The sequence below is a fragment of the Sparus aurata genome, chromosome 7 (genome assembly GCF_900880675.1).
Source record: "Sparus aurata chromosome 7, fSpaAur1.1, whole genome shotgun sequence".
NCBI lineage: Eukaryota > Metazoa > Chordata > Actinopteri > Spariformes > Sparidae > Sparus > Sparus aurata.
This window is the reverse complement of record NC_044193.1, coordinates 1,856,171-1,881,281: the sequence shown is the minus strand read 5'-3', so window position 1 is coordinate 1,881,281 and position 25,111 is coordinate 1,856,171. Positions and strand designations below refer to the sequence as shown.

General features: G+C 44.2%; 2 protein-coding genes across 4 annotated transcripts in view; both read right to left on the bottom strand.

Moving 5' to 3' along the window:
• The window catches only part of LOC115584956 (PDZ domain-containing protein 4-like), a 50,353-nt gene extending 27,322 nt beyond the window's left edge, over window positions 1-23,031 (bottom strand). For 2 of the 3 annotated variants that reach the window (XM_030422925.1, XM_030422927.1), the window contains exons 1-2: window positions 22,618-23,031; window positions 17,534-20,797 (exon numbers count right to left, since the gene is read on the bottom strand). In XM_030422925.1, the coding sequence (XP_030278785.1) occupies window positions 17,534-17,593 (60 nt within the window). In that variant the 5' untranslated portion in view covers window positions 17,594-20,797; window positions 22,618-23,031. The remainder of the gene's footprint in view (window positions 1-17,533; window positions 20,798-22,617) is intronic. The other variant, XM_030422926.1, reaches the window with a different exon arrangement.
• The window catches only part of LOC115585697 (uncharacterized), a 510,933-nt gene that overhangs the window by 311,388 nt on the left and 174,434 nt on the right, over window positions 1-25,111 (bottom strand). The gene's annotated exons all lie outside the window — the stretch shown is intronic.

The window sequence follows — 25,111 nt, the reverse complement described above, 5'->3', positions numbered from 1 at the left end:
ATTACATGTCCTCTGCAGGTTGTCTGGAAGTGTGTGTGTGTGTGTGTGTGTGTGTGTGTGTGTGTGTGTGTGTGTGTGTGTGTGTGTGACCGAACACAAGGCCTGAGCCAGTCGATACCCACTCAATAACCAGAAGCATCTATCAGACCTGTTGTGGTCTGGTTCACTGATTGTGTTTCATCTGCCATTAAATAGGTCGGCCCGACCGTCCACCCGACAAACACATTTCTCTGGGACACAACAGCGTCGAGGTGTGTGTGTGTGTGTGTGTGTGTGTGTGTGTGAGGTTGTATGGGGAGCTGCTTCACGGTCAGAGGCTTTGTGAACTTCGAATCAGCGCAGATTAGATCAACGCAGGACAGACCGGCGGAGCTTTGCAGGCTGAAACATCTTGTATTTCAAACACACAATCTTTTTATTGAGCATTTTTCAGTTCCTGCTTATTCACGCTGTCTGTTTATATGCTTTATCGTCACTGTCCAGTTAAACTTGTGTTATTTTTGGATGGATTTCTACTGAAAAGCTGACTAAATTTACCTCTCTTCTGCAGCAGCTTCCTGTTGACGGGAAGTCCCGACGAGTCGATTACCGAGTGCAGTAGAGTTCCGCGGCTCATGGATGAAAGTGTATGATTATGACTCCATGGAAAAGCAATCAAAGTTCATATGTGTCTTACCTGCCAGTTTATAACAGTTATTATCGAGAGCGGACAGGGAAAAGAACGGAATTGAGCATTTCTAACCGCACTCGGTAATCGTCGCGTCGGGACTTCCCCGACCCGGAAGCTGATGGAGGAGAGTTGAAGTCTGTTTTTAGCTTTTCAGTAGAAGTCCAGCTAAGCTAGCGGAGGTTAGATGCCCCGGACTATGTGCTGAGACCCTATTTGTACTGTTGCTGAAGTTTGGTGCTGTTCTGAGCATTATTTGTGGCTTTTTGGTGGCGGTTTATATTTGGATCCATTTACTGCAGTGTATTGTTGTCGTGCGGTCGTTTCTGAGGTTGATAAAACTCCGTAAATTAGCGGTCTGCTAACTTGATCTCTCCAGAGGGAGTCTAACACAGTTTCACGGTGATTTAGACCATGGATTAAACTTACACCAGAATATCCCTTTAAACCGAACAACACATTTACAAAGTGGTGGATCACCTGGAGAATGCATCACTACACAGCTGAAAACATCAGTGTTTTTTGCAGCACATAAACAGTTGACATTTTGACTAGACAGCTCAGATCCGGACCTTCTGGAGGAACAAAAACCTGGAGCCGGTTACCGTCAGGAGGAGAGTTCAGAGATTATCTCACTGATTGGTTTTAAAGTTTTATTCTCATTATGTTTCATCTCGTTCTCTGACTTCCTTCCTTCTTTCCTTCCTAACCCTAACTCACCGTTATCTTGAGTAAACTTGTGGATTTCCTCTGACGTGAACATTGTTGGAAACATCTGGGATCATGTCAGCACTCAACTCAACACCACAGAGAACAAAGGTTTCGTTGTGTTTAGACATTTTACCGCAGAGACGCCACATGAAGCTTCATCTCAGCTGTGACTGACACTAACCTCCACGTCTGCTCTGTGTTGGTGTCTGTGGGTGTAAGTTTGTGCGTCTGTGTTGAGATGATGGGCTGGCAGCGATATTAACGGCTGCGACTGGCAGATTTGAACGTTCAGTATCATTGTTTTTATTTGTCTGTGTGGATTTTGGCAGTCGACAGTGAATGTGTGATTTGCTCGTGCATGATAATTACAGCGTTCCCTCGGCTGCCTGCTGCGCTCCGGCTCATTATACCAGTGTGTGTGTGTGTGTGTGTGTGTGTGTGTGTGTGTGTGTGTGTGTGTGTGTCGGATACAGCGACAATAAGAGTCCCGGCTGAGCGTTGCCACATTAGCCCGACAGAAATCACAGCTAAGTGAAGTGTGAAATTAATAATCGGAACGGGAGAAAAGAGCTGATTGTTCTCTTCTGCAGGAGAGACGCTGCTCGTTGTCTGAGTCTCAATCAGACGCCTGTCGTTGTGTTTCTGATCAGCTGAGATGGTTATTGATCAGCGCCAACGTTCGCTAAAAACAACACATAACTCTTCATTATTTGATGACGTGTAATAACCACGTTAGCTCAGTTTTAAATCATGGAGGGTGAGACTTCGTTACCGGTGGAGCATCGATTGTTACACTGAACAGTAACGAGCAGCGTCGTCGTCGTTCTGCGTCTTCATTAAACTCCTCGACACTTGGGTCGGTATTGATCGGTGATGAGGATTGATCTGCTGCAGGTTCACTGTCTCGAACAGAACTGAAGGCGATCTGATATGTTCACGCAACATTTTCTTTATAACTAGTTAGTGACTGTTGAATTAAGACGTGGACAGTGATTAATGACCGCGTTAACTCAGGCCGCAGTTATTTGTAATCTGTCAAAGTGTTAAACTGAGAATGAGCTGAAATCTGTTTGTGGAACTGAATAAAACTCACAAGATAAACATTTGTCATCATCGTCTGTGCGAGCCGACACGTCTGTTCAGTGCGGTACGAGACTGAAACGTCTATCTGCCAACTTAGATATTCGATTCCTCGGTCGATTCTGCAGGACTGACAAAACACTGTGTTGTATTAAAAGATAAATATAAGACTAACAAGGCTCATGTAAAGCTGGTACCGGTGAATATGTGGTGAAAATGAGCACTGAAACAGTTTGAAGTATTCAGAATCAATGCTTTCTATGAATCAATAAAACAGTCATCCAGACTGTCACCAGCAGACGTCTGTACATGTCTGGTGTTCAGCTCACGTCAGGTACCTAACAGAACTTCAGCTTCAACGCATCCTTATAAAGTAAATGTTGACTCCACGATGTGACAGAGGAATAATAATGAAACCATCAGCGTTGATAGTTGTTCCCTACAAACTTCATTATTAACAAGGCTTCCAAATGATTCACACTGGTGGATATTTTTAAGGTCAGCTGAGAATATTTCCACACATTTTTTGTTGCACCAGACGTTTTTGTGGCAACCAAACACAGATATTTCTCCACAGGAAGTCAGAACCATCTCCATCCGTGATCTTGGCCACCAAACCACGACGACGCTCTCCAAACCCTAACCAAGCGGTTCTTGTGCCTCAACCAAAGCGGAGAACAGGCACAGCGTTTTGGCGAGAGGGGGAAAAGAACATAACGTAACGCTGCAACATCATTTTCTGGCATTTACAGACATTTGTTCTGGCAACACCAACTTGGAAACGCTCGAGGGGGGAACGCTGTCTGTAGAAGACGTGCCTGCTGGGTTTTTAAACAGAACCACTTTGAACGGTTCTGATCAGCGCGGCACGTCAACATACGGATCGGTTTTATTGTCCTGTGTGGTTGTTGTCTCCATCAGCGTCACCTCCCGCGGCTTCAACACGCTCTCCTCCCCGTTCATTAACTATTTACTGTTTCCATCAGCACACACTTCCACCCCATCTATCAACACACACACACACACACACACACACACACACACACACACACACACACACAGTTCCACATCAACACACTTTTCCTCTGGCATTCATCTCTTTCACCCACCCACTCCCTGTAGTGCATGAACACACACACACACACACAAAGAAAGACGGGACGAGGGATCCATTTTCATTCCCAGCATGCCGAGGGAGAAAGCTAGAGATACTATAATCATACCCAGGAGACGGGGGAGCTAAAGGAGGAGACGGGGGAGCGGTCAGAGAGAGAAAGAGGAGAAAGAGGAAGGAGGTTAAATCCAGACGAGGATAGAAGATGAAAAAAAAAAAAAAAGAGAAAATTGGAGACGGTGAAAGTAAAAAAAAAAAACACCAGACGGGGAAAATGAAAGTGGGAGAAAAGAGGAGAGAGTCTGAAAGAGATTTCTACCTCGAGTCTTTCCATTCACCTCTCACCTCCATCACTCCTCTGGACTTTCACCGTCTAATGGGAGTCAAGCTGAGGACAGACAGATCTGAGATCAGAGACTCTGTGTGAGACGGTGGATGTTTCCTTCAGTCTCTGCTGAAATTTTACATTTCTGCAAACTGAACATGATATTTTACTTCTCAGTGCCATGTTCAGTCTGCATGTGAGCTGGATTTAATGTCAGTAGCAGCAGAGCGGCGGTGACGACGACGGCTTTTCATTGTTTATTAAATGTGAAACCAGTTGATATTTTTTTATACATTTATGTTTGTGGCGACTGAAGCAGGTATTTAAGTTGAATCATAACAGAACCAAATGTGCTTTGTGTTTCTGGGCTTTAAGGGAACTAGACCGTAAACAGTGTCAAATTTAAATCAGCTCATTTCTTCTTCCACTGATAAAAACGCTGAATATCGATCATGAACATGAATATAAAGTCGACTCAGGAGATTCTCAGACGTCCTTCTGTGAGTACTCGTCTGATTTCTGTATTTCCAAATATATTTTCTTTAATTTAAATAGTTGATTATCAGTAATTAATGTTTAGAGCTCATATTGAAACAGACATCACAAAGTGCTTCATCATTTAAGATACAATCAAAATAATTAACTCAAGGAAATTATGGTTTAAGCGTCTCTGTGTGTCCTGATTTTAGTTTTAAAATCAAAATGAAACTCATGATATTAATGGAAGAGAGCCAACTGGGACGGGAGAGTAACATCAGAACCTGGCTGAGACTACAGCGGACCGGAGCCAGCTCGATCCAGTCAGCTCTCACGCTCAAATTATAATCATAATCATCAACCGTCTCCAAAATAAGAACTCTGAAAACTACATCTGCACCCGATAAACAAGATGTTTGTCCTCCTTTCTTAAAATGCATTTTGAAGATGGAAGGTTTTCATCAACAGGACGACGTGCAGCCGCCATGAAGGATTCAAACGAGTGTGTGCACACCTGCAGACACACACACACACACACACACACACCTGCAGACACACACACACACACACACACACACACACACACACACACCTGCAGACACACACACACACACACACACACACACCTGCAGACACACACACACACACACACACACCTGCACACACACACACACACACACACCTGCACACACACACACACACACACACCTGCAGAACAGAAACACATCTGTTGTGTTTTCCGTCCGCAGCCTCCTGAAACCTCCAGAGTTTCCTCGACACTCTCTTAATTATGAATCATTATCCGAACACATTTACATTTTAGCTCGCAGGCGTTTCACTGACGCTTCTGTCAAAGCAACAATAATCCACAAAAATTCCTCCCACGTAAACGTCTGCTCTCGTTTCCTCCGTCTGATGTTTGGAGCTCTGAATGCAGACCGCAGAAATCAACAACGTTCACGCAGCGGCTGTTTGTGTTGGCGTCCGCTGAGACCACTCAGACGCTCTGATACCTCTGAGGGTTTAGTTTGATTAGTTTGAGGAAAGTAAGATGATTTTGTTCAGTTTAGCTCGATATTATCCTGATGGGGAAAACAAGCCAACACTCACAGGATGGAACCACGTCAGCAGCATCAACCCTGCCTGACCTCCACCCTGCTGGTCCATCAGTCACATGGTTGTTTCTGTTTCACTTCTAAGAAGAGAAAGACTCAAACCTCCATCCAATCTTCACCACCAGCCTGCGTCTTCAGGTGTATTCCTTTAAAATAATATTCGACGGGTTTACATGATTCAGACTATTAGTTGGATTTCTTTCCAAGTACATGACGTAAAACAGAAACATGCTGTCAACATGACGTCACTTATCGTGGCGTCTCCGGTCGTCAGATCGGTCCTCGCGTTGGATTTTCAAAATAATGCTCTTCTTTGTCACGTTATGCACACGAGCAGAAAACACATCCGCTTCTTCTACGTTAATCGTGCACCGAGTTAAACGGAATATAGTGCAAAAAAATGTGTGTTTATCTGAATTCTCATAATCCGATAAAGCAAATCTCATGAAGCTGTTTACACGACGGCCTCAATGATCTGGTGACTGATTATTAATACGTGTGCATGTAAACGTGCTCACTCACTGTGGATCATAAATCTGATGATCTTAAATTATAGTTAATTCATGGATGGTTGGGCCGTGGTGGAGGTATGCACTCTACTGACTCTACTCGTTTGTGAAGCACTGAAAAAATCAAAAGTCAGTAACAACCGTGTGTTTCCAGAATGGGAGTCTGTTCCTCTGTATAATCCACAAACTGATGTTTTCTCTGGGATGTTTCTTCTCCATCGAGCCGAGGCAAAAACAAAAAAAAGATAAATAAAACCAAAACTCGGAGCGTGAACAGAAACCAGCGCAGAAAGCTGCTGCTCAACAATCTGTCCATCCAACAGACGATCGACTCAGATTTAATCTCCACATCTTCAGCTCGTCAGTCAGAAACACCAGAGATTTACATTTCATTTTTTATAAAAAGCAGACAAAGCACGTAAACGTGAACTCATGAATCATTTAAATAACTGTTATTAGCTTCCAGCTGTACGAGCTGACGGATATCACAGAACGCGTCTCCTTCTCAGTTATGTGCCTATTATGTAAATCCACAGAGCGTAAACATGCATCACGGCCATAACGTGGTTTTAAGATTCAAGAATAAAAAACAATCATCACTTTCATTTACATCTCAGCCTCAGAGAGCAGCTCCGTGCCTTGCTCGTGGGCATTTCAGCTGGTGGTTTCACATCTGCGTACGCTGAGAGAATAAACCAGAGACGCTGGTGAAAGACGTGTTTTCTCATTAATTCCTGCTCACGTGACGACAATACATCAGATTTATGTTGTGTGTGTCGGGCCGGATGGTTCCACGCCCTGTTCACGAGCTCGACGCTGCGTCTGCACGAGGACGGCAGTGAAACACACGGTGAGTTTATCCAACACACACAGATTATCTCCGTCTTGTGTGTTTAAGAACCATAACTGCTCTGTAAACACACACCAGCTCTGATCCGTCTGACAGCATCTGTTCATCTCTCATGTAAACATTTAGTTAGAGATCATGTTTGTGGACTCGTCTGATCTGCATCACATCGACTGCTGAAACGAGCGTTCACGTCTTACTTCAGCTGGAAAGAGACTTAACTCATCATTCTGGAGCGAATACAAGAGATTTAAAATGTTTTAAAATGTTTTCTTTCTAGGAACTACAACTGACAGCAACACAAACGTGTATATTTAAAATAAAACACTGACTATCAAATAACTTTAATACACCCACATACATCTGCCTGTTGTGTGACATGTGATTGTATATAATTAAGCAATATTACCCGAGAGGGTGCTTTAACTTCATTTGAGCACGACAGTGATGCGTTCAGGACCGAGGCGCTTGTGGGAAATATTGCGATTATACAACTAACACCAACAAAAATAAAATGTATAATCAAAATATATCCATGTTGACGGACAATTTGCTCTCAAATTTTAAAGGTTTTTGCGAGTGTGCGTCACGTTTCCATGGAAACACATGGGGTCTGACTAATAACTGAAACAAAATCAGTCACGTCAGTAGACTCATACGTGTAATGGAACGTAGTTACCACTCCAGCAAATAATCCAACCCTTAGCAACGACCTAGCAACAGAAAGGATGTTCTAGTCCCAGATGATGAACTCTGCTGGTATCAACCGTTATATCAACGACCCTCCTCTCAGTCGCCCGTGGTGTCGAACAACGTCAAAACAACGTGTTCAGGGGACTCATGAAGTCTCTCAGCAGAGCGGGCCGCGACAAAACTGAACATCATGCCGCGATCACAGAGGAGGAGGAAAAGTCGGAGGCATCATCCTCTCATCCTCCACCAACCATTCATCCAAACAGATACAGCCAAATAAATCAAAATGAACAACAAACCGATCCATTTTATTTTTCCGCTGTTTCCTACTGCAGCTCTGACAGTTACAATGTTGCCACAGACTTGGCGGAGTAATATGTTGAGTAATGAGTCAGTCGTGCTGTCCTGCTGATTGGAGCACGTTCTAAATTTCTTGTTGACCAATCAGATTGCTTGGTCGGAACTACTTGTTGTATAATCAGGATTTCACTTGCCTCAGCTGGACGATCGCTACTGAGCATGTGCGAGTTAATTGCTGATTACCACGATACAGTAATTTATAACTCGTTACTGATAATATTTTAGTCATATTACTACACATATGTCACGTAACGCGTTTCAGTACACTTTACAGACAGAAGTGAAGCGTTCATTGTTTTTTAAGAACCCGTCCGCACCAACATGAACATATTAATATAGTCTGTGTGTTTTACATCCTTGAATCTCACCGTGTGTTAATGTTCTGTGGACTCAAATAAAAAGGCAGAGAAGAAGAGATGTTTGTCCTGTCGTGTCATTACAGGCGACATCATCGAAGGTTTAGGTCTGTAGTGTTTCATATGTCTGAGCCGACAATTTAAGATATTTATTCTTATCTCATAATATATTCATTCATTTATTTAAACACATCAAGGCTGTTTCATGGTGATGCAATAAGTAATATATTACTCTAAAATCACTTTAAAATGAAGGAAACTATATAGTTTGCATTTTGACAGCAACTCCTGATGTTTAACCTGCATGTACACATTTATTTATTTATATTTCAGCGGTAAAGTGGTGATTAAACAAATGTTAAAATCAAGTACTCTGTGAGTGGACAGAGCTCTGTTGTTCAGAGTGACATCCAGCTCAAAATGACATGTGTAGGTGAATTCTGACGTAATCAGGATACAAAGAAAAATACAAGTTACAGGACAAAAAGAGGATTACTGAAAAGATAAAGAGTTTATCTGTCTGTAACCTCTCCGTCCACCTCCACCTCCCCCCCACACCTCCCCCTGCCTCCCTCCCTCCCCCGTCTCCGTCACCTCTTCTCCTCACTTTGCTGTCAGATTTGTCTCGATGGGGATGCTGTTGCCGCGGTAACCGAGGTCATTAGGGAAGCTGTATTTATGCTTCCTCATACTGGAGCTGGCAGATCTGCTGTAATGAGCACGCACACACACACACACACACATACACTCACACGCACACACACACGCACGCACGCACACACACACACACACACACACACACACACACACAGATAGATAGAAAAACCCCACCAGCTGCTTCTGTAAAAGACTTTACTTTAGCGGCTGGCGTCGTTACAGCGAGAGAGAAGAGAAGAAAAAGAGAGATGAGAGCGAGACGCCGACGAACGAGTCGTTAACTCCGACGTTTTCTTCAACAGAAGCGAGTCTTTGTTCAGCCGCCAACACTCAGAGAAACTAAACGGAGACAAAACTGAACCATTAGAACCAGAACTGTTACGAACACTCAGATGAAGACGAGTGTGGTTAAATCAACATTACTGAGACACGCTTCTGTGTTCAGGACTGCAGGATGTTGAAGCCTAGTTGAGTTTAGCTCCGCTTAGCTTAGTTTAGCTTAGCATTACGACTTGAAGCAGGGGAACACTTAGGTCCCGTGTCCACATGGCATTTGCGTTTCATATCGCTGAGATCCATCTATCCACCAAACCAAGAACTGAGAAGACGTGCTGTAATATAATCAGTAGTAACAGACAGAGCCATGGTGCTTCCCGTCTTGTTGCTAAGCTATGCTAACAGAGCAAGGAGGCACATTCCTCAGAAACGCAGGACTGATTCTTTAAACTGTAGCGGTGATGTCCGACTGACCAGAGAAGACAACGAGTCCATCCTGTCACATCACGCCGTGCCACACGTCGTTCGTACGCTCGTCTTTAAATGTTCTTTGTATCTCGGAGTCGTCAGAACTACATTAGTCTTAATGAGCTGCCGGCTCATTAGGCTGTCAGCAGCGCAGAGCAGAGCAGCGCAGCAACACTCCAGAGACAGAACTCGTTTGTATTCAGCTCAACACCAGGTGGTAACATGTTGCTACAAATCCCATGATGCACTGCTGCTGCTGAATCCACAGGAGGAAGATCCTGCAGCCACAGTGTCGGGTAGAGCGAAGTAACAGGACATCACAGAAATATTAATATTATTAATGATCTTTTATTTGTTTAAACGTTCTGTAAGCATCTCTAATGAAGATTTGCTGCTTTTACTGTTTTATTTTAAACTATCTTTGAGTTTGTATTCTTGGAAAACGACATGGAAGCATTGTTGTTCGGTTTATTTACTGTTTTACATAAAATATTATATTTGATATCATATATTCTGTATGTCCCTTCATTGGTTGGTTGTTTTGTCGGTTGGTTTTTTAGCAGGATGATACAAAAAACTCTTTTTACACACAACATTTTTGCACCACACTTGGACGGTTGTTTGGGTCTTGGACCAGAATAAACCCTTTTACTTTTGGTGCGGATCCAGATAAATGCACAAATCCAGATGTAAGAAATGGATCTTGATGAAATAAATCAGGCTTGTTAACGTGGCTGTTATGTTTGAGTGAGAATGTTTATTTTTATTTGAAGATCCAAATAAAAATCCAGATCTTGCAGATTTCATTATATTTTATGTGATGTTGGATTTGGCCTGAGTGAATGAGAGGTAAACACTCTGTTCACACACTGATCATGTGAATAATCCACACACACAATGAACCATTCGATAATAAACATTCTGCCTGTTGTGTTTGTGTTTAATAATCTTGACTGTGTCGGCTTGGATCAGAGTGTGCAGGATTATATTCAGTTATTATAGCAGCAGAATAAAAACCCAACAGGAGGAGAGAAAAGAAGGAGCGATGGAGAGACTGGACCAAGAAAAGAGAGGAGGAACAATAGAGGTGCTAGAAGATTTAAAACGGAGATCAGAGATGAACGATGGAATTAATAAAGAAGAGTGGGAGATATTGTAGATCAGGTGAGAAGAAGGATGGAGGGGGAGGGGAGGAAGGAAGGAAGGACAGAGGAGGACGTGGAGGAAGGAAGGAAGGACAGAGGAGGACGTGGAGGAAGGAAGAGAAGGACAGGAACAGAAAATGGGAAGATGAAGAAAAATGGAAGACACAAAGGAAAGAGTGACAGAAGAAGAGAAAAACACTCGGGTGGAAAAAGAGAAAGAATAAAAGTGGACAGAGAAGAACGTGTGTGTGTGTGTGTTTGTGTGTTGTGTGTCTGTGTGTGTGTGTGTGTGTGTGTGTGTGTGTGTGTGTGTGTGTGTGTGTGTGTGTGTGTGTGTTGAAGCTGACAGGTGTAGAGACTTATTCCATTTAATTCGATTTCCTCGCTGCCTGCCTGTCTGGACACACACAGACTCACACTCTCGCCTCACACACACACACACACACACACACACTCTCGCCTCACATACACACACATACACACACACACACACTCTCTCACAGCTCTTTGATTCTCGCGGTTTGATTCCTGACGTTTGATTTTCACTTCACACGTGGAGGTTTTCTTTGCGTCCCAGCAGCCGTTTAGCTTCGCTCAGACAGACGGCGCCTGAAGCCAACAGAGAGGCGTTCAAATGCTCTGTGTCAGCGTGGGACAAGCCAGACATTACTGATGCTGGAAGCACTACAAGAGGGCTTTTTAGTCAGGAAGTGGATTCAAATGAGCTATTCCATGATGAGCTCCAGTTCTTTCAGTTTCTCTTTGTGTCTGTAGTTCCTCCTCTCGTCTCTGTGAGTTCATGAATGAGTCAAACAGCTTCAGGCGTCACTGAGTGTTTCACCTGCACACACGTCCTGATGATCTGTAAGAAACACCTGAAAGCACCTGAAGCTAAAATCCAAACACAACAACACATCAGGGCGGCGATTCTGTCAGCAGAGTGCAGCAGCACGGCTAAAATTAGCTTCATGCTCAGACTGAATGAGTGTGTGTGTGTGTGTGTGTGTGTGTGTGTGTGTGTGTGTGTGTGTGTGTGTGTGTGTGTGTGTGTGTGTGTGTGTGTGTGTGTGTGTGTGTGTGTGATTGCTTACCATCTCCACTTCAAATCTCATGAGGTCATCAGAATCCATTACAGACCTCATTAATCACACGCACACACACACACACACACTGATAGTGACACCCTTTCATACATAGCCAAGGTGACAGGGGGTGTGTGTGTGTGTGTGTGTGTGTGTGTGTGTGTGTGTGTGTGTGTGTGTGTGTGTGTGTGTGTAGACGGTTTGGCGCACTGAGGCAATAACTGTAGAGTTTTTGCATGATGCCATCTGTGTGTGTGTGTTTGTTGTGTGTGTAGGACGGAGAGGAAAGACGAGTATGAGGAAAAAATTCTCTGTGTGTGTTTAGCAGGAAGTACATATCAGTGTGTGTGTGTGTGTGTGTGTGTGTGTGTGTGTGTGTGTGTGTGTGTGTGTGTACATGGGTCAGACTGATTTCAGCCATAAACGACCTTCAGCTCATCTGTCTGTCGTTCTGTTAACACAACAACAGATCTTTATATTCATGTTATTAAAGAGCTTTTTGTTCTGCAGGTTTTGTGCTACAGAAAGTTTTTTATTCTTATATTTAATCCCCGAAACATGCGGACGTGATGAAGTAGTTTCTTCAGACATGAAGAAGGTGAAACTGAAAGCAAATCCTTTACTCCAGTAAAAGTAAAAGATTACAGGCTCTGACATGTACTCAGAGTATCAGAGTAAAAAGTCTCCCTCTGAAGGACATCTGTGGTCAAAGCTAACTGAAGCTCACGTCATATTAATAGAATTCAAAGACTATTAAAGTTAAAGGTAGAATCAGTAGGATTTGTCCCAGCTGTTCCTGAACGCACCACAAAGACAGTTGATTGTTGAGTCTCATTCCCAGGACGTCAAATAGACACATGTTGGGTTGGTAAAGCGTCCCGAGCAGCAACAAAGAGAGAAAATCAGAAACTCTCTGCAGATACGAGACACTAACACGCCTTTTCTCCACATTCCAGTCTCCCTCTCTGTCTGTTTACGCCTTCTTACGGCTTTTACGTCTTTGTGTCGTCTCGCTGCGTCTGCCGTGCGTGATGTGCTCTGATTGGTCCACATCAGTCTGCTGATGCTGGGAAATAACAAGAATCCAGAATTCACCTCAGATGCATCAAACTAAAGTAACGAGGCTGTTCTGAAGCTGTGAGGAGGAGAAAGTTCACATGTTTGTTGGAGAAGTCAGAAGATGTCAGAAGTATTTGTACTCTGTTACTTCTCACTTCTGCTCCGTCAGTTGAAAGATGAACATCAGAGAGACTTTGTTAAGAATATCGACCGGACAATAAAAGAGAATCTCTCGTCTGATGAAACACACGCTGGGAGATTTCTGCCACAAAATGTCTCCAAGTCAGTGAAATAAAAACAACAGATGTAGTTTGATGTCGTGTCCGATCATCGTTACACAACCGCCGTCCTGTCTCGTCTCCTGGAAGTCATCACGACACCGTCAGCCTGAATGCAATTACAGATTTTTCTGTTGTTTGAACACTGTTGGAAATAAAATTAATTCCATTTTAATTGGAAATGTTGAATAATCAATATTGAGTTCATATGAAATGAACTGCAGTCAGGAGGTGAAAACATGAAGCTGCTGGTGATTTTAAATGTTTTAATGAATGAGACAGAGAGAGGATAAAGGTATTTTTACGGCTGTGTGTGTGTGTGTGTGTGTGTGTGTGTGTGTGTGTGTGTGTGCATGTGTGTGTGTGTGTGTGTGTGTGTGTGTGTGTGTGTGTGTGTGTGCGTGTGTGTGTGTGTGTGTGTGCATGTGTGTGTGTGTGCGTGTGTGATGGGGGTTGCTTGGATTCTTGCCTGGATCTCTGTGGGAGCTCAGATCAATCAGGACACAACAGCTCTATAATGAATGTGAATCCCAAGTGTGCGTGTGTGTGGGTGTGTGTGTGTGTGAGTGTGTGTGTGTGTGTGTGTGTGTGTGTGTGTGTGTGTGTGTGTGTGTGTGTGTGTTTCTCCCGAGCTGACCCAGTGAAGATGATAATGATGTCCAACAATCAGGAGAGTGTGGAAACAAAATCCTCAGAGGAGCAGCAGTAGATGAAGTGTGTGTGTGTGTGTGTGTGTGTGTGTGTGTGTGTGCGTGTGCGTGCGTGTGTGTGTGTGAGGATTAAGGTTTAATTGATCACTGAATGTTTGTCCTGTTCCTGCACACAGGATCAGTTTCAGGCCTCAGTTTGTGATTTAGATAAAGGATGAATTCAGTCTATATAAAATATATCTGAGGAACACAAACACTGTATTCATGTGTAATTGTGTGAGTCTGTATATAAATATACATGAGTGTGTTTGAGCCCTGCGGTCTCTTGTGAAATACAAACTGTAGAGAAGAGAAAGGAAACGTGTCCTCCAGCAGACACGGACGGTCTGATGAGCTTCAGCTGCTCTTCAGACTCCAGCAGATGGTTTTAAACTGGATTTATCTGCTTTAATGTAAAAACATGTTTGTCGTTCACGCGTAACGCTTCTTTAATAACACGGTGGGGCTGCAAGAGGAAGAGGAAGAGGAAGAGGAAGCAGCTCCTCCATAAACATGTGCACTCGGTGTTTCCTGGATCCTCACGTCGTTATCGTCACGCTGACAGTTCTCAGAAACGACTGCACGACAACAATACACTGCAGTAAATGGATCCAAATATAAACCGCCACCAAAAAGCCACAAATAATGCTCAGAACAGCACCAAACTTCAGCAACAGTACAAATAGGGTCTCAGCACATAGTCCGGGGCATCTAACCTCCGCTAGCTTAGCTGGATTTCTACTGAAAGCTGACTAAATTTACCACTCTTCTGCAGCAGCTTCCTGTTGACGGGAAGTCCCGACGAGTCGATTACCGAGTGCGGTTAGAAATGCTCAATTCAGTTTTTTTCCCTGTCCGCTCTCGATAATAACTGTTATAAACTGGCAGGTAAGACACATATGAACTTTGATTGCTTTTCCATGGAGTCATAATCATACATTTTCATCCATGAGCCGCGGAACTCTACTGCACTCGGTAATCGACTCGTCGGGACTTCCCGTCAACAGGAAGCTGCTGCAGAAGAGTGGTAAATTTAGTCAGCTTTTCAGTAGAAATCCAGCTAAGCTAGCGGAGGTTAGATGCCCCGGACTATGTGCTGAGACCCTATTTGTACTGTTGCTGAAGTTTGGTGCTGTTCTGAGCATTATTTGTGGCTTTTTGGTGGCGGTTTATATTTGGATCCATTTACTGCAGTGTATTGTTGTCGTGCGGTCGTTTCTGAGGTTGATAAAACTCCGTAAATTAGTGGTCTGCTAACTTGATCTCTGGAGAGGGAGTCTAACACAGTTTCACAGTGATTTAGACCATGGATTAAACTTACACCGGAATATCCCTTTAATTTATTCAGAACGAGTTTCTTTGTCTCTTTACATCAACACTAGGACGAGTCCTTGAATGCACCGCGGCAGCTGCTTGAATCCTTTTTTCTCTCCTGGAGTCAAATCCACATTATTAGAGAGCTGCAGGTGGAAACATTCATAGAAAACATATAAAACCATATAGAAGGTTGTGAACTGTTTTAGTCTCCTCAGATCACAGTTTTCTAACAGAATAGTCCTTTAGACACGATCCAGACGGACAGTTTGTGGATGTTATGATATTCATTGATGTTCTTTATGAAGTATTGTTTTACTTGCTGTGAGAAAGTGAAACGATCTCGTCTGAAATGAGATCAGAGGCGACACACAGCAGCAGGACGACTCGTCTGTCCCGCTGTTGTTCTCAGACTGAAGAGCAGCAGTGATGCGTTCATGTGATCGTCACTGAACACGCTGCCGGCTAACTGAACCTTCATAACACCAGGAGGCAGCTCTCTGATTGGTCCTCCGCCCTCGTACAGGTCGTTAAATAGTGAGTGACTGACTTGCAGCTTCAGAGGAAACATCAGAGTCTCTCTAACAGACCGCTGAACCTCCCGTCAGCTGTTCAGCTCCTGCTGGTGTTTTAACAAAGCTAAGCTATCTGTTGTTGTCACATTCTGGCTGAGCTCGGTCTCGTGAGATATGACAAACATCCACACGGCACAATGAGAGGCTGAACGCTGCAGGCCAGGCTTTGTCTCTGTGAAGGAAAGACTGGAGTCACCTGACGCTGGACGGACGTCCTGAGTGGACGAGAGGATCCATGAAGGAGGATTTAGTTTAGAGAGGAATCTGTTTCCTCTGACACGACTGCTGTCTCTAACCAACAATACAACGTTTACCTCGTCATGACCAAGTCTTATTAGCTCGATCGAAACCATTTATAATGTTTTTTGAAGGTTGCAGACTTGTTGGTTTGCTGTCAGTCAGTCTGTGATGAACTTCTCACTACAGGTGGAAGAAACTAAGTACTAAGTTACTTTACTCTGAGTATCTGTGTGACTTCTCCTCTCTACATGTGAACTTTCTCCTCCTCACAGCTTCAGAACAGCCTCGTTACTTTACTTTAGCAGACTGATGTGGACCAATCAGAGCACATCACGCACGGCAGACGCAGCGAGACGAGACAAAGACGTAAAAGCCGTAAGAAGGCGTAAACAGACAGAGAGGGAGACTGGAATGTGGAGAAAAGGCGTGTTAGTGTCTCGTATCTGCAGAGAGTTTCTGATTTTCTCTCTTTGTTGCTGCTCGGGACGCTTTACCAACCCAACATGTGTCTATTTGACGTCCTGGGAATGAGACTCAACAATCAACTGTCTTTGTGGTGCGTTCAGGAACAGCTGGGACAAATCCTACTGATTCTACCTTTAACTTTAATAGTCTTTGAACTCTATTAATATGACGTGAGCTTCAGTTAGCTTTGACCACAAATGTCCTTCAGAGGGAGACTTTTTACTCTGATACTCTGAGTACATGTCAGAGCCTGTAATCTATTACTTTACTGGAGTAAACAAGCTGAATCCGAACTTCTACTTTTACGAGAGTCTGTTTTTACACGAGTACGTGAACGTCTCCTGGAGGACAGCTGACTCTTCTCCTCCTTTAATGTTCATGTGACACGTTTATGTCTTTAATTTATTTTACGTACAGTTGAACACAAATAAAGTCGACCAGCAGCGTGAGAGCTGGGTGAAATATTCCTTTAATGCCCGAGAGCCTGAGAATCAATGCATGACTATCCATGCACACACACACACACACACACACACACACACACACACACTGACTCGTAGCCTCCACTGGGACAGAAAACCCAACAAACGACACGATGACCTTTACAGAGTAACTAGACCAACCTGCTGTGATGAATGGTGCCGTAACTTACGCTAGAATATCTCACACACACACACACACACACACACACACACACACACACACACACACACAGTCTTTCCTCCACCTTCATCTCTCTCTGAAACAAAGGCAGTTGTGTTCGTGTTCACGTCCTGCTCCACTTCTCTCTTTCTCTTCCTCAGGTTCAGTTTTAATCATCGGCATTAAAAACATTTTCTCCCAAAACATGCAAATGAAATCAGAATCAGCCGTGAAACAGCTCAGCATGTGTGGAAAGTGTGAGGGCGAGATCTCAGCGACCACGTGTTGCTGCTTTCAAGACCGTCTGGATATCTGAGCCACCAGACTCACACGAGGTTATAAACAGAGATGATGGAGGCTTCAGGAAACACCTGTATCTGATTTCTTACCTGGAACATGATCCTGTACTGCTCCTCCGGACGTTTGACCACGCACATGTTGCAGCCCATGATGACGCCCGACTCTCTCTCTGCTTTCTCTTCTTCTTCTTCTTCTTCCGTCCGTCAGGAGACAAAACGCTCTCTGTGTCGATAATCCACCTTTAACCTCCAAACACGATGTCCTCAGGTGTGTCTTCACCGGCTGCTGTCTCGATCGTTCTCCCGTCTTTCAGCCTTTTGACCTTCTGACCCACGACGGTGTTCACAGAGATGACTGAGTCCAAAGCAACGATACACTCAGCAGAACAAAATGGCCAAAAGTCTAAAAACATCACCAGATTTCAGGCGAGCGTTTGAGGCTTTTGGTCAAATGTTGTTAATCCCTGCTAACAAAGAGTCTTTATGTTAGAAGATTCACTCCTCCTCTTTACTTTTGATTATAGATCCTCAGAGAAATCAGTCCGAGCAATTCATAAAAACACGTTCCAGTGAGATTCAGCAGCAGAGGAATCCTCACGCGTCAGTTCTCAGTTAGTTTTTATTGTTTTTGGCACCAAAGTAGAGACCTGGAGCGACTTCATCTGTAAATCCCCCAAATTGTGCTTCAACTTCAACAGTGTGAGTTCAGAAAAGTGTCCCTTCAGATAAAACCCCCGCTGAGCGTCGTGCTGAGTTCACTTCCTGTCGTCTGCTCCGTCACTCTGACGACTAGAAAACAAAAAGCCACCTCTGTGTTTCTTCACCCGCAGTCAGAAGAACCAGAAGACAAACGCAGCAGGACGCCGCTCGGCTTCGTTTTGTTGTTTCCTTCATGAAAAAACGTCGCGGTGTGTCGCTCTAACGGCTGCTCGCCGTCAACAGCTTTTATCTGCCGTCCCGCGGGCGGCGAGGAGGAGAGATGCTGTGTCTTTTCATCACGGTGAAAAATTAATTTTTATTCATGCGCGACAGATTGTTTCAGCGCTGCAGGGGAGGAGGAGGAGGAGGAGGAGGAGGAGGAGGAGGGTGAAGAGGCTCTGGAGTTTATAAACTGTAGAAAGGATTCAGTTTGTGAGCGTCCCAGAAAATGAACTCTCCAGACGGGTGGAGGATGGAGGATGATGAGGATGATGGAGGATGATGATGAAGGTGTGTCGCGCTCTGTGTTTGATTAAATTCCTCCTACACACACTGTTCACACTGACCTCGCTGTCGGTGTGTTATGTTTCAGGCTCACTTGTTCAGCAAAGGAAATGATTTTTGGTGGGTTTACCTCGTCTGAGTGTCGGCGCCTCGAGCTGCTTTCAGTGTCGGAGAACGAGTTCAATGTTTAATGTTTCTGCAGCTCCAGAACGATTTTCACATCAAAATTTGTCTCTTTTTGTGACCAAATTCATCCGTTCTGGTTCCCTGATTTGAATGAACCGCTCTGCAAAATCAATCTCGATGTGGACTATTATTTCTATTTCAGTTGTTGGATTATTAGCGTCTTCCTGAAACAGAGGTGCTTCTTCAACGCTCACTAATCTTTACAAAACGCTCCGGTGTCGAGTGTTTTCTGTCTCCTGAGGTTTCGTTTTAAGCCACAACGGAAACGAGGCCACTGACGATTAATAATACATGAAGAAGAAGAAGAAGAAGAAGAAGGAGAAGAAGACTCTTCCGGGTGTAAACTGTTCCAGTAGTTCTCACTTCAGTTCAATAATTAATCTGAACGGCGACGAATGTTTAAAAGGTCGAGAAACAACAAGAGACGCTTCAATCTGAAATATTAAGTATCAGTAGCAGATAAATCTTCAGTAGTTTATCTGAAGATGAAGATTTGTTTTGGAAACTGAAGTCAAATATTAAAGTTTTACGTTCAGAGAAATCAGAAACTAACAGTTTTGTGCTTCAGATGGATTCAGAGGTCGACTGGTCGACTGTTCGACTGTTCGTGTTTCGTTGTGCTTTGAAATTAGATCAACAGAAATCATTTAAAAATGTTCTTTTAGCACCTGAACATTGGAAAACTGATTTAATCTGAGCAGAGCTTGTGCTTATCAAAGAGCAAATCTGTGTTTTCAGCACCTGCATCTGTTTGAATGGAAGGACTTTTATTATTTGTGCTTTAAATTGTTTTGTGATCTATCAGGCTATTTATCAGAGAGATAAAAACAGTCGTTGTGCTTCGTGTTTTTGGCATAAATCTCCTCTTGTGCTTAAAGAACTGGATCCATTTGGTGTTTTTTATCAAAAGCATCCAAAGTTTCACAGGAGAAATCTTTCAGCTCAGTTTGCTGCGACTTGTTTCTGTGTGTGCTGATTTTTACATTCGATTCTTTGCAGACGACTCGATTGTTTCAGTTTCTGACCTCCTTTAGAACTTCTTGGACAGAAACTAGCTGAACACGTTTCTCTGCACACTGTTGCGTTTAGATGAAGAGACGTTGATTCTTTCGTTTTTATAAATGTTGTGTTATTTCCCGTCTTTGCGTTGGTTCTTTCTCTCCCGTCATGTCGAGGCTTTTCCTCCCTCGGCGGCTACGATCGCCCACAGATCGTCCTGGAGATGGATGACAGACAGCGCCGAGGCTCTGCAGGAACACCAGCACCTTCAGCCTGCGTTACCTGCTGCTCCTGTCACCGAGCATCACTTATCTGGCTTCACGAGAGTCTACCTCTGCCTCTCTGCAGCTGCTACCTGTCATCAGCACCTGCTCACCTGCAACCCTCCTCGGAATTCTTGTCAGTGATGCAAAAGGGAAAAGGTGTAAAATGTAAAAGGGGCATGTAAGACAAGAGGGGAGATAAAAGTAGGCAGTGAGGTGAAGAGAAACAGGAGGGTTAAACAACTGTTTGTGCTCGTAGACGCTTCAATCCAAACAGAACCAGAAGTGACTTCAGGTCCAGTTTAGTCCTTCCCACAGGAATTATCTCAAACTTCATCAGTTCACTGAAGCGTTCAGCGTTTCTTTTCGTCTTTACATCCTTCGCTGGGCAGGAAAAGATCTCGTCTCCGAACTCTTCAATCCCCAGAATCCCTCCTTCAGGTCCGATAATCCAGAGACGTGGGAGCCCGGTTTTGTTTCAGCAGACATCAGCGCCGAACACCTGCCGTCCGTCTGCGTCTCTGAGACTCGCTCGGTTCTCCTTGTAATTCCACAAAAACCTCCTGCTCGCCTGAGGTGGATCTGTTGTTCTCTGCTCCGACCGTCAGCCTTTTCTCCTCCGCCCTCCCTCCCTTCATCCCTCGATTTCCTCCGCTGCTCCGTCGTTTCTCTGCAAAGGTTTAAATCCGGCTTAGTTTCGCTCCTGGACACACAAACAGAGAAAGAGAGCGACTCTGAGTGGTTTTACACACTGAACACAGGCTTGTTAGACAGAGTTTGGCTTTTTATTTTTAGATTTCTTTGTTTTGTTTTTTTTCTCTTCCTGCTCAGAATTTTGTGTTGTTCGCTCACGTCAACACCTGAAGGTTTAACAAGCTACAGATTCAGTTTCCTCAAGCCAGGACTCGCTCCGGCCGCAGAGTCTCGCAGCTTTTACTAGAATTTTTACATAATTTGACTCCAGCAGCAGTTTGAAGGCGAAGACGAAGCTTCACTAACACGAAAGCTGACGGAGCAGAGAGAAGTCCTCAACCTGTGTGTGATAAAGCTGAACTGATCCGAGGGTAAGTCTGTTAATCCACCAGTAGTTAACGGCTTTAAAGCAGAAAAAAATTCTTCTACTAAAGAAATTACTGTCGAGTTTTCTCAGCTCAGTTTGCAGGAACGTTTCCACAAAGCAGTGCTGGGATCACATCGTCACGTTTCATGTTAACGACCGACTTTCATGCTGCCAACGAGGCCGGCAAGCCACTGACCACCGTTTGAGACTGTGTTGAAACATTTGTAAGTCTGTGGCGAGAAGAAAATGATGTTTTTGACAGAAGTCGGGCCACAGATGAGTCTGTGCTGAAACAAACAGGTGTTTAACAACGAGTCGCAGATTTACACACAAGGTCCAGTTACACTTTCAAAATAAAGGTCGCTGAAAGGCAGTTCACATATTATGGCTGTTCGTAACGCTGTCAAACGATTGATCATACTTGAAGTTAATTAACTATGTTCAGTCTGGTGAGAACTCTGAAGGACCAGAAGTTATTGTGTAAAATACGTGACAACAGACACTCGAGTACGACACCTGATGGAGGTCACGCAGTTTAACGTACGTTAACCTCCTCACGTCATTAATCACCTTTGATTCTGGGTCACAAACGACCCTCAGATGGAAACTCTTCGTTATCGGAGGGATCAGACGGACGCTATCAGGTCAACTGAACCCATATTTCTGAACCCGTAACAGGATGTTTCTGTCCTGAACCCGACCAGAACATAAGCACATACGTACATTTATGTCACAACAGGAAATTGAAAATGAAATATAAAGCTGAAACATAAAGAAAATGTTTCAAAACATTCAAGGTTTTTGACGACGGGGTGGATTTTTGTTACCAGTCTTTTGGAAATGATTCAAACAAAACTGATAACATCTTTTCTTTGGTTGAACTAGTTTATAAATGTGACAGATTATCAGGGGTCACAAATAAACGCTGCTCAGCCGATCAACAGGAAATTAATCAGCAACAGTTTCACAAACTGATCTGGAAATCATTATTATTTCCATTCTTCTCTGTGAGGATTCATCTCTCTCTCTCTGACCTGTGACGTAAATAGATTCTTGAGTTCTGAGCTGTCGGACAAAACACACCTGAACACAACAGATTAGACTGTTTTCTGACAGACTAACTAACTAATGACACTAATGATGTGCAGATAGTTAAGAAAGAAGAAACTAAGAGAAAATCATCTAAAAGCAGACTGACTGAGTGGGACTGCTGCAGCTGAATCACATGAGACGACACAACAAACTGATTCATGTCAGAAACGAGGACGAGTTTCTTTTTTTTTACTTTCCAAGAAAATTTACACATTAGGACAAAAATGACATGATGAGATTTTAACAGCTGTAGAAATATAAACTCCTGTCAGCCTTCCTCCTCCTCCTCCTCCTCCTCCTCCTCTCCCTGCTGCTGCTGGTAAAATGAGAATATTGATATTAAATCTCCTCTAAAGATCCTCAAGTTTCACCTCTCCAGATGTTTTAGGGACCATCCACTCCTCCCTGATTTCCCCGGAGGAATCAGCCTGCCGGTCCTCCCACAGAAGATGCTCCTCGTCTGTGCAAAGCTTCCTCTCCTCCTCCTCCTCCTCCTCCTCTTCCTCCTGCTTTCCTTCCTGCAGAACGGTGACACAGATCCAGTGTTTCCCTGCCTGTCTGAGCAGCCCCGGCTCTTCACAGATCTATAATGGGATGATGAAATGAGCTGCTGCTGGATCAGTAATCAGCAGACAGATCTGCAGCTCTCTGCTCGCCGCTCGCTCTTCTTCTGCAGCATCCTCCCCGCGCTGAACAACAGCAGCCTCCGCGGCAGCACAGCCAGCCAATAACCTGCAGCCGGCAATTAATTTCCCTCTGCGCGATGGCTTTCCCCTCCTCCTTCTCCTCCTCCTTCTCCTCTGTTCTCCCTCCCACCTGCTCTGACTCCCTCTCGTCTCCTCCCCTCCCTTCTTTATGTCCCTTCTCACTTATTGTTCTTTACCTGTTCATTCATCTCTGTGACACTCCTCTGCTTTCACATATGTAAACATGTTTTTGTGTCTTCGCCTCGGTTCGATCCACGCGAGGCAGACTGCGCTCTGTCAGACGACTCCTCATCCTCACAATGTCAACTTTAACAGTTGAGATCAGCGGGAGTGTTTGAGTGACGCTGAGCGTGTGATGTTGCAGACCTGGAGTGGAAACAGCGACATGTTTATTCTCTTTCTACTTGCAGGCCGTCGTCTTCTAACAGACACAATCCACACGTCGCACAGAAAGTGTCGGGTTGAGTCTGAATCTTTCAGTCTGACTCACAGAATAACTCTGGTGTTGTTCTGTGAGTCTGATGCAGGTAACAGTTTCTCTGAGTGAGACCAGTGCAGCCGGCAGACAGGAATCAGCTGATCTCTGCAGCCGACTGTCAAATCACATCCAAGAGTTTTTGTTTGTTTTTGCAACTGACCGGATCATTTTGTTGTCAGAAAGGATCCTGACAGAGACGGACTACATGTGTCATGATAAGATTCCTTTTGTTGAAACGTAAAAAGTTACAGAGTCACTCGTGACGAATCCACCAGACTCCATTTGCAAAATCACTGATTTTATCATCCTGAAAAAGACTTGATTCAAACAAAAAACATCTTCATTTGTTGTTCCACTGCTTCAACAATCGCAGCCTGACCTTCAATTCCCTGTTAGATGTGTCGGTTACCTTGAATTAAAGTCATGTTACATGAAGGACTCCTGTGTTCTGATGGCTGCTGGAGATGTGATCCATCAACCCAATTACCAGAATATTCGTTAGCCGAGTCCGTTTCTGCAAAACCAGATTATTTCAGCCGTAACGTTTCTTTGTGTTGTTGAAGTTTCTGTTTCTGTCTTGTCTCAGCACTGATGCTGATGCTGATGCTGATGCTGAAGCTGAATCTGATGCTGAATCTGATGCTGATGCTGAATCTGATGCTGATGCTGATGCTGATGCTGATGCTGAAGCTGAAGCTGATGCTGATGCTGAATCTGATGCTGATGCTGATGCTGAAGCTGAATCTGATGCTGATGCTGAAGCTGAAGCTGATGCTGATGCTGATGCTGAATCTGATGCTGATGCAGAAGCTGATGCTGATGCTGAATCTGATGCTGAAGCTGATGCTGATGCTGATGCTGAATCTGAAGCTGAAGCTGATGCTGAAGCTGACGCAGAAGCTGATGCTGATGCTGATGCTGAATCTGAAGCTGAAGCTGATGCTGAAGCTGACGCAGAAGCTGATGCTAAATCTGAAGCTGAAGCTGATGCTGATGCTGATGCTGAAGCTGATGCTGATGCTGATGCTAAAGCTGATGCTGATGCTGATGCTGAAGCTGATGCTGAATCTGATGCTGAAGCTGATGCTGAAGCTGATGCTGATGCTGATGCTGAAGCTGATGCTGATGCTGATGCTAAAGCTGATGCTGATGCTGATGCTGAAGCTGATGCTGAATCTGATGCTGAAGCTGATGCTGAAGCTGATGCTGATGCTGAAGCTGATGCTGAAGCTGATGCTGATGCTCGCTCAGGGTCGGGAAGACATGGTACCTGTGTGGTTGTGGATCAGGGTGGAGATGGTCCACAGGTGTGACTCGTTAAGAAGCCCTGCAGACTTGTAATGACTCCTCCTCTCCTCCACCTCAGGCTGCAGCAGGAGGCTCAGAATAATGTGAACGTGATCTGCAAAGTTTAACATTCAGTTATCTTCTTTCTCCCAAGAGATTTCCATAAAATGCTTGGATCACGTTCCTGCTCTCCAGGAGATGAACCCTTCATATCGTAACGATCTCGACCGTCTTTCCTCCGGCGCCACCTTCAGGACAAACTCTACATTTTCACCTGCAGTACTATAAAGTCTCTACGACCAGTAAAACAATCGCTTGAGCAACATCGCAGTGGTTTTATTGTTTCTCGTCAGCTGCATATTTGAGATAAAAGTCATAAAAACGTAATTTTTA